This window comes from Mytilus trossulus, chromosome 8 (assembly GCF_036588685.1).
Source record: "Mytilus trossulus isolate FHL-02 chromosome 8, PNRI_Mtr1.1.1.hap1, whole genome shotgun sequence".
Lineage (NCBI taxonomy): Eukaryota > Metazoa > Mollusca > Bivalvia > Mytilida > Mytilidae > Mytilus > Mytilus trossulus.
Genome location: NC_086380.1, coordinates 9,110,705 through 9,120,720, shown reverse-complemented (window position 1 = coordinate 9,120,720; position 10,016 = coordinate 9,110,705). Strand labels below are relative to the sequence as shown.

Below are 10,016 nucleotides of genomic sequence, written 5' to 3'. Positions count from 1 at the left end.
AAGCTATGTATACCATGACAATAAAATGAACAGTTATTTACAAAGTTAAGTATATACATTGTATAATAAAGAGGGACTTATAATCATGATAATAAGTTAAAATTTCAAAAACACCAATGCGCAACTTTATATCTAGAGACGGACATGAAAAGGGCAAGTACAATGCTGCATTTATCGGTATATTTCGTTTTTATTGGGGGTTAACTTGATGTAGTGGGATTAAAAGGAACAATGAATCATAAACAATCCAACAGAATAATGTTGAAGAGACATGTACATTTTTATGTTATATGCATGTAAATTTCAAACCGCATAACAAGCTATACAAGTTATAAAAAGCCATCACATGACAAATGTAAAGAAAAATCAAAAGAAAAAGTTAATTTCTGATGTATGTATTATAAAATTAACGGGAAACAAATAAGATTGATAGAAACAAAAGTCAATCACTTAATATATACAGCCTCTGGAATTGGGACAGATACATAAATAATATTATTTTCTAAATTCTCTTCGTTCAAACGAACATAAATTATTTATGTACTAGACTCTATAATTTCTATATACCTCGGCCCCATCTTTTTCTTATCTCATTCATATATAAATAACTAAAACACTAGTTTTAGAACTTGTCAGGCACGATGACCATTCTCTTTTATGTTATACCAAATAATTACAATACATGTATATCAAATGAGCAACAAATTACAAATGTTTGTAATTTTGCAAATACAGTCCACATCACAGAATATATATACGTCCTCTGTTTAAATAAATTTAAAAAGGTTGTCTCAACAATCTACAAAAAACAAACAAAAATGTTACAAAAAGTACATTTAATACTGTTTTCGAATATATATGTGCTTAAGTTTAACTAACAAAAACTACGTGTGTACATGCGAATGGTCAACGCCCTTATCGATAATTTCAATTCGAGTCCACCGTATTTAAATACACTCGGGTTTATAAAACCTGTTACAATTCTATTGTTATATTAATAGAATTATCATACGATAAAATTCTTCCGCCACGTACATAAATATATTTATTTTCTAAATTCTCTTCGTTCAAACGAACATAAATTATTTATGTACTAGACTCTATAATTTCTATATACCTCGGCCCCATCTTTTTCTTATCTCATTCATATATAAATAACTAAAACACTAGTTTTAGAACTTGTCAGGCACGATGACCATTCTCGATTGTACAAAGAAAGAAATTGCAGTAATAAATCTTATAAACCTAAAGATTTTGAAACTAATAAGCGTTTTTTCAAATTGTCGCTTATGTAACTGTCTTTCGCAATATCAGATTTCCACCTTCCGTGAATCTTTAATAATCTATCCGATACACCAGAGTTACTAGCGGCTGAGCAACCGCCTGCCCTAAAACTATGTGTACCAAAAATTCTTGCGTTTAAACCTAAATCCGACAGAGCCCCTTTTAAAATCTCTCTAGTCCTAGTATAAGATAGTTGTATATTCTTTTTTCTCAGCTTACAGTTGTTTGTACTTTTACAATACGATAAAGCTCTGAACACAAAATCATCTGAGGACCTGTCTATTTTAGCTTTATCTAAATAATCACTTAAAATTTTAACAGGACAGTGAGCTTGATCAAGTTTAGCTATCAAAACGTTTTTTCCCTTTTCTATAACAATCTGTTTTGCTACTCTCAATATATATGTCAATATGATCGTTTGCGAATGTAATGTTCTTAGCTCTAATCTGGCATAATTCACTGTACCTTAAAAATCCTGAATAAGCCAGAAAACACATAGCTAATAATCTAAGATTTTTTAACGAACTATTAGTACCGCCAAATTTCTTAAAAAGACTGAGCATGATGTTTGCATTCATCGGTTCTTTTTTCTGAATAGGCCTATTAAGCTTTCTTTTAGATGCCTCAACAATACATTTAACTATATCCGAGGCACATGGGTCTTCAAACCCAGCTAAACTGTGAGCCCACTTTATAGCGTAACATGCAGCTTCTATAGTACTGTAATGTTTAGCACTTTGCATTAAATATTGAAGATATAAACTGACATAGATTTCGTCGGCAGGAAGGACAGACTTGATTTCTGTATACTTTTCAGACCACACTACAAAACGCTTAAAACTGTATGCATATTTAACAGTTGTATTTCTGGCTTTTGAGTCAATAACTGAATTCTTCATCTTTCTGAACAAAATCTTAAGTTCTGTGTGCTTTACTTGTGTGTCATTTTTCCAAAATCCCGTTGAAAATATTTTCTGTAAAATAATTATAAATTAAATAAATATTTACCTTGAAATATGCGTAACTGCTCAGCTTACAACAAACAGAAAAAACAGGTCCAGTGACCATAACTATACCCAGTGGTATCTACAGACCATGTGGTCCCAAAAATATCGTCAAGTGACACAATATATACATCAATCAGCTTCTGTAAGCCAACATCTTTGAATAGAGAACCTCCAGTCAGTAAAATCTGCAAAAAATAATAAAAGTTTTCACAAATATCAATCAGTAGCTTTCAATCGAACAGCTAAAATTCTACCTTTGAATTTTCCGTTCGCAAAAATAGAATTTAAATTGTTTCCAGAAACTAAAATTCTGTCTACCTCGTTAAATTCGAGCACATCTAACACGTAAGATCTGTATTTTGTGTTTTCGTCAAAAATTAATGGCCAGTAAGAAGACGACGGCCAACTCGGAACTATCAGTGTTCCCTCTGCTTTGCATTTAACCAAGTGGTTTATGCACTTACAAACTAAAGACACAGGTGGTACTAATAGATTGTTTTCTTGTGCCCAGTGGCACGAGAAAGCGTCTACTGCCGAGGAACCAGGGTTCCAGTACAACGAACTAAATTTATCTACTTTGTAATTGTCCATATTAGCAAACCTATCAAAGGTATGAGGACCCCAGAGGTCGTCTAAAAATTGAAAGTACTCTGGGGAAATACCCCAGTCATCAATATCTATAATCCGACTTAAAAAATCAGCCTGCTCGTTCTCTTTTCTGGGTAACCAGATAATGTATAATGTAATGTTTTCAAGTAAACAACACCTATAAATTTCTAAGGACAACTGTTGTAATTCTTGTACTTTACTACCTTTATTTATGATGCTAACGGCATTCTTGTTATCTGTGTGAAAAGTCACGATACTATTTTGTAAGAGTTTTGAAAAGGCACTGACACATAACTGAATTGCTTTTACTTCTCGCCAAGTAGAACTCCTACCTCGCTCAGTTTCTAACCACATTTTGTGCAAAATGTTTGTTGAATTTTGTATGAAACCAGCAGCACCCGTATCGCTAGCATCTGTGAAAACATGAAAATTTGAAATGTTCTTTACCAGGTCAACCGCCTTTAATAAAGGCAAATTATCTCTCCAGAAAATAAGCTCATTGATACAATCGGGATACTTGCCGATGTTTACATATTGATCCCAATAGTCTCTTATATTAATGACTGAAAAAATGTTTCTCGTCATTATCTGGGTAACATTACCTACTGCTGGTGTTAAAGCAATTAACTTACCACATATTTTGGCCAACTGTCGTACCTTTACCCTGTAACTAGAATTTAGTATAAAAGCTACCAAATTCAATATATCATCTATTTTTCTTTGAGGAATTTGCAATTTGCAAGAAATTAAATTCCATGAAAAACCTAACCACTCAACGTTCTGTGCAGGTAACCATACACACTTGTCTTTGTTTGGCACAAAACCAGAAGCAATCAAGTCTGCTTTGATTCTTCGAGCGTGCTTTTCACATAGTTCATAACTAACTTCGACCCCAAAACCGTCGTCTAAATAAACGGCTACCTTTATGCTAGATTTACGCCAGTGCTTTACCAATTGTCTCACAGTTTTAGTAAATATATACCCGCTTGAACTTAAACCAAATGGCAACACAGTAAAAACATAAAATTCTCCTTCCCACGAAAACCCTAAATACTTTTGATGTTGTTCAAAAATGTTTAAGTGGTGATATCCCGACTTTAAATCAAAGACATATCCGTAACAATTCAAAGTAACATATTGTGCTAAAGTTTTCCAATCTTCGAATTTGACTTTGTTTACAATCACTTGTTTATTTACATGTCTTAAATCTAAAATCAATCTGTGTTTACCTTTACCGTTAACTGAAACAGTTAAAGGGTTAACAACGTGTGGCATAATTGATACACGTTTTACTAAACCGCCCGACACAAGCTCTTTAATTGCACTTGAAACAAAATCTGAATGCTCTAACGCAGATTTATTATTTTTAGAATACATATTTTCAGGCTCTTTTAACAAAGGTATTTTGTAACCATTTTCAATAATATCAACAATAAAACTAGAAGCGTTAATACTTTTCCAAAAGTTTACAGAATTTTTAAGCCTGTCTTTAACAAAAATATCTGAACCACCCTTTTCATATTCAAAATAAGTTTCATAAACATCTTGTACCTGTAAAGTGTCCGTATGAGCGCTGAAATCCTTATGTATTTCCTCTGGGAGCTCCAAATCCAGTCTTGGTGTCTTTTTTGCAATCGGATGCCCAATGTCCAAATAATCCACACCTGAAACACATATCTCCTTCCCTGGACCTTTTGACCTGATTTCCGTAACCAGGTCTGCTCCCGCGAAAGGGCGGCATGCTGACAGAAACTGGAATTGCGTTATGCGCTGTCTGCGATGTAGAACCGGATGCTTCAGCTGGTCTTTTTCGAACGTTCTGCTTCTTGTCTGCAGATTTAACGGCCTTTAACTTTTTCACCGCCCGGGTATCAGCTGCCCTTATCTTCTTTTCATCCTCTGAGTCGCTGGCTAAATCATCGGACAAATATTCTTGTACGGTCTTCCACCCTCCCTCCGACTTGTCAGCAATTCTTATGAGCTTGTTTCTTTTCTTTAGCGTGTTAAGAGCCTCATTCAGAATAGTTACCGCTTTATCCGACTTATTTCTCCCTAAATAATCCAACGCCCTCTGTACCAAATCCTGTAAATCTACGTTCAGCTCGTACTGAACCTGATGCCCCTTGAACTTGAACGAATTTTCAGCCTTTTTAACCTTTTTCTCCAAAGTATGCGTGGTATCTGTGAAAGATGTTTCAATACCTGACAGTCTAGTATCCATATACGTCTTGAGAAGTGAAAATAAGTCTGCATTAGACATTTCATGCGAATTTCTAGTAGACGTACCTTGCTCACTCGGTAAATCCAAGATTTCCTCCTCCATATCGGACATTGTCAACGTAAGTCTACGGCAATACAGGTTTAACTAACAAAAACTACGTGTGTACATGCGAATGGTCAACGCCCTTATCGATAATTTCAATTCGAGTCCACCGTATTTAAATACACTCGGGTTTATAAAACCTGTTACAATTCTATTGTTATATTAATAGAATTATCATACGATAAAATTCTTCCGCCACGTACATAAATATATCAATATGGCGTTTCTAACATGTTTGTGAGCTAACTCTACATAAACTTTGACAGTTGTTCAACAGCATAACCGGACAAGCTATATATTAAGTAAATTGAAATCAGCTGAAGTGATTAGAACGACATAAAGCACATTAAAAATTTACAAAACAACAAACATGTTAAAATATGTATAATTGTGTATACAATATCATGGTATTTGTGTGCTCAAAGTCTGAAAAGAAAACAAAATAAACTATAACTTTTTTCGGTATTTCGAAATGAAAATAAACAAAAAAAGGACTATTTATCAGACTTAAATGTCAAGAGTATGGATTGACTGCTATTTACTAGTTTTCAGAATTATACCAATTAAGGTAGATTGATGGTGTACCGCCATCTTGGATTGTACAATCGCAGTACAAAATCGGTCTAGTTATTTGATCGTAGTAGACGGCATAAATGGTCAATGCACATAATTGTTTGTAGTTATTTCTTAAAGAAAAGACTACCGACCCCAACAAAATCATGACTATGAAACATCAAAATAACTGGCAGTTTTGTCAAAGTAGAAACTATTTGAAAACTTAACACAATTGCGCTCTGCTGTTTCCAAAGCAATGCCATGGTCGTAAAGCTTCATCAAAATTACAATGAATCAAACAGTGAAACATATGTATAAGCTCACTTGGTGAATGTTTGAATCCAATTTATGGTTTAATGCAGAGCAAAATTAAGTAATAAAGTATACGTAATAAGAATACAATTTAGATTTAATGGAAATAATTCACGTATTTACAACTTGTTTAACTGCATCTGGATATCAAATATCGATACATGTAATTAAATGATATATGTGATAAGGGCATATTTTTGAAAAATCTTAAGTTTAAAAATCTGTTTAATCCCAAATATCACATATTTACTTTTTTACTTGTGAATCAAAAAGGTACACTTTTTGTTTTAAGTTGTCCTTCCACAAAAAAATGTTTATTATCCATGTTATCATGATATAATTTTTAGAGGTTATAGATACATTTGTCATGGTGTAGTATTCTGCTGATTCAATAGGGTTGTAAGTACATGTATGGTCAGGTTGTCTCGACACAACATGTGTACTTTCATACCAACAATTTTCAGGAATTGTGCTCTTTTTCCAATTTCTGCTTAAGATTTTTTTGTTTTCAGTTTGCTAGTTGCTGTCTATCAACCGGCAATTTAATTCTTCAGATTAAGGGGTCGTAAGTGTGGTCAGAAGATCTGTCTGTAAAATTTATACATTCATATAAACCAATTTCCTGAATTCCACTCGTTTCTCCTGTTCTGGTACGATCTTCTGCATTTTCTCTGACCACATTACTTCGTACTGACCTACAACGAAACAAATTTGATATGAGGCCAAATCTAGTATAGGCTAAATGAAATTTAGATGGATACCTGTGAAAAGGCTAGAGAAGTCATGATATGATACGTTGTATTCAATCTCATCCCTAGAGTATGAAGTTTTACAGTTACTGAAAATTTCGGAGTAAATTGCTGATAACAAAGCGATAAGTAGGAAAGCATAGTATGCTATTCCAACCTTTATATTTTTTTTTTGACGGATGAATATGCAATACTATATTGGTTATGCCTTGCCAAAATCTGTTTTGATATTAGCGAGTTGTCTTTGATTTCATCCTTTAACACTTTTGCGGTATTAAATCTTTTCTTTTTTAACCATGGGGATTTAATGAGGTAAGGTCAATGAACCAAGAAGCTAATGTCATTTGGCCTAAATGACAAATATTATAAATAGGTAACTTGTTTATATTATGTAGAATCTATGCTTTGTATTTGAGTCCATATGCTTAATGTATCCAGATGAGAAAATAAATAACCATGCAAGTATAGAGAAAAATGTGATGAAATCTGGTTCAGCCATGACAATGTCATTCGATGTGTTTGAGCATCACTGCTTTTCAATAAACGTTATACATTGGACACAAATAAACGTTTGTCCTTCTTTCTTAAATTGATTGAATTGAAACCGTACTTTGAAAGTCATTTTTATACACTCTACATGGATTAAAAAATATCCATAAAATTATGAATAATTGTTATTAAAACATCCAAATAAACTACTTAAAATATTTCATTCAATTTCAAAACAAGCAATGCATTTTAAAAGACATTTAGTCAAAAATTTAATCTTAAAAAAATGCATCTTCTTCGAAAAAGGAAAACAAAAATCGGTGCATAAGGATTATACAAATTTCAGCTTGCGATATTTAGTACCATGCTCATCAATTAAAATGTTTATTTTTTTAGTAAAAACTAATGGTGTCTTTTATAAACCAAAATGTGATACGTATAGAAAAAAAAGTACCGTTTTCTTCGGATATTCTTCGGTGCAAAAAGATAAAGATAATTCCCCCTGTTTTTTCGTTTCTAACTTACAAGCTTAAATATTTCAAATGTGCATGCTTACCAAATGTATAAGTTGAAATTGGAAAGACACACTATTATAAACCATCTTTTTCATAGTAAACTGATATTGATTATTACTTTCGAACACATTCTTTGAATAAAGAAAGTCTGTGGTGTAATGTACAACGCACATTTTGCTAATTGATGAAGACAGAACAATGACTAATAGATGCTCTCTAACATTTAAGAAATATAAGGATACTTCTACGTTGAATGCAAACGATATGAACATACTTATATAATAGGACAAGGGGTGGAGTAATTTTGACAATTACATAAAGTAAACTCACGAATAAATATTGTCGGGAAGTCGATTAGATCTATACTTTTGTGTAAATTACTGATTTTCCCTTTTTGGGACTCGGAAATTATTGATTATTTTTTCTATACTTTTAAGCTTTATTTTTTTTTGGTTTTTCGGTATTCAGATCCGAAATATCGGGATTACACTTTTCCGTGTATCACACCCCAATCTCTATAGCAAACAATGCTGAGGACAAAATGAAACGTAGACATTTTTAAATATTTGTTATTCTTTTAAAACGCACTGTTTTTAAAATTTTCTTATGTCGAACATCATATTAAGTTAGCGAAGTTTTTCTTAAAAAAAATAATAAGATAAAGTCTATGGATAAGAAATTGCCCTTCCATCGACCTTTACGACCTTAAATAAACAAAAATGACAAATACATAGCAGAAAATAATCTAAAAACACGACAAGATGTCTATTACCAATTGGTCAGGCGTACAAAATTATAATCCTGGGGCCGGTTTCACGAAGCTATCATAAGATATGTCATACGATATATCTTAGGACATGTCTTATGATCCTCTTATGACTATCCTAGGACATATCTCAGACCTCGTCTCGAAGCTGTCTTAGGATGATCTTAGCTAAGACATCATAAACCTGTCGCAAGTTCTTTACATTTTTAAATATAAATGTGATTTACGGGGGAACAAATCATGTAAATGCAGTATGTCTTACCATAAATTATTCTAAACGTATTGATTAATATAATGACATAATTTGCAAGATAAATAAAAACAATAAAAAGATTTTATATATATTATCTTTAAACAATACATCAATATAAATATGAATTTTTTAATGCAAAATTAAGAAAAAGAAAAAAATATAAAATGATGACATATTTTTGGTACAAGTGAGTTGAATTCAATTTCGACTTAATTGGTTATAAAAGGTTAAGGGATAAAATCGTGCAATCTTGATATCAATACATCAAATTTTGATTGTTGACAAATCAGGATAATCCGTCGATCTAACGTTATAAGTAGAATCAGGAGCATAGATAATTAGAGGATAATAAGATATTTTTCATAAAATATAAATTAATATAAAAAATGGGTGTTATTTATATAAATAAACGTATAACTATCCTAAGACCATGATAAGACACCTCTCGCGATGTCCTAACTTTAAGACCAACTTTGTGAAACCCAATTAGGACTAAGATATGTCGTAAGACCATCATAAGACATGTCTTCGTCCTAAGACAGCTTCGTGAAACTGGGCCCTGGTACTTTAGATAACTATTGTAGAACTTTCTTTGCTTGATATGTTTGCTGTTTACAGTTTATCTACAATGTCAGGGTTTATTCTCAATCTGTAACATGTGTGATATTCAAGATAATTAACACACACTACACAAATTCTTATTGCAGATCTATTTTTGCTGAATATTATTGCTATTTACATCTCTTTCTATTATGATATTCAAAAGATATACCAAAAACTGACTGACGAATTTAACACTAACAACCCAACAATTGGGCAGATGAATCTTGGATTCTTTAAAACATTGCAATAGGGACTCTGTGAGATTTTTATAGGAGTATTTCATAATTAATATCAATGTATTATTTGAATGTACCCAACGGCAGAAGAAATTTAACGTACATGGTTATAGAAAATCATTTGACCTTTGACCCCTAGCACGCGTCGGACATTGATGACAATACATTTTTTTCTGCCAAAATTTCTTCATCCTTAATGCCAACTGAATATACATGTACAAAAAGTCTTAAAATGTTGATAATTTAGATAAATTTTCTTTAAAACTATTTTTTTCAGTTTATTTAAACCTATGTTGTAGTTATCAGCTTTTTCAA

General features: G+C 32.3%; 2 protein-coding genes across 2 annotated transcripts; both read right to left on the bottom strand.

The window, feature by feature from the left end:
• Nucleotides 1-554: 554 nt before the first annotated feature.
• LOC134728249 (uncharacterized) lies at nucleotides 555-5,415 on the bottom strand. The gene is made up of 3 exons (XM_063592790.1): nucleotides 4,452-5,415; nucleotides 2,293-2,476; nucleotides 555-799 (listed from the first exon to the last, which is right to left on the bottom strand). The coding sequence occupies exon 1, from the start codon at nucleotides 5,230-5,232 to the stop codon at nucleotides 4,483-4,485; it is 750 nt and encodes a 249-aa protein (XP_063448860.1). The 5' UTR covers nucleotides 5,233-5,415; the 3' UTR covers nucleotides 555-799; nucleotides 2,293-2,476; nucleotides 4,452-4,482.
• On the bottom strand, nucleotides 2,421-3,254 carry LOC134727313 (uncharacterized). Its single transcript, XM_063591690.1, has 2 exons — nucleotides 2,756-3,254; nucleotides 2,421-2,476 (listed from the first exon to the last, which is right to left on the bottom strand). The coding sequence occupies exons 1-2, from the start codon at nucleotides 3,252-3,254 to the stop codon at nucleotides 2,421-2,423; spliced, it is 555 nt and encodes a 184-aa protein (XP_063447760.1).
• Nucleotides 5,416-10,016: the final 4,601 nt, after the last annotated feature.

Coding starts and splice junctions, on each gene's coding strand:
- LOC134728249 (XM_063592790.1), bottom strand. CDS start 5,232: ATGTCCGATATGGAGGAGGAAATCTTGGATTTACCGAGTGAGCAAGGT.
- LOC134727313 (XM_063591690.1), bottom strand. CDS start 3,254: ATGTGGTTAGAAACTGAGCGAGGTAGGAGTTCTACTTGGCGAGAAGTA. Junction 2,477..2,755: donor ACCACCTGTGTCTTTAGTTT/GTAAGTGCATAA, acceptor TATTTTTTGCAG/ATTTTACTGACTGGAGGTTC.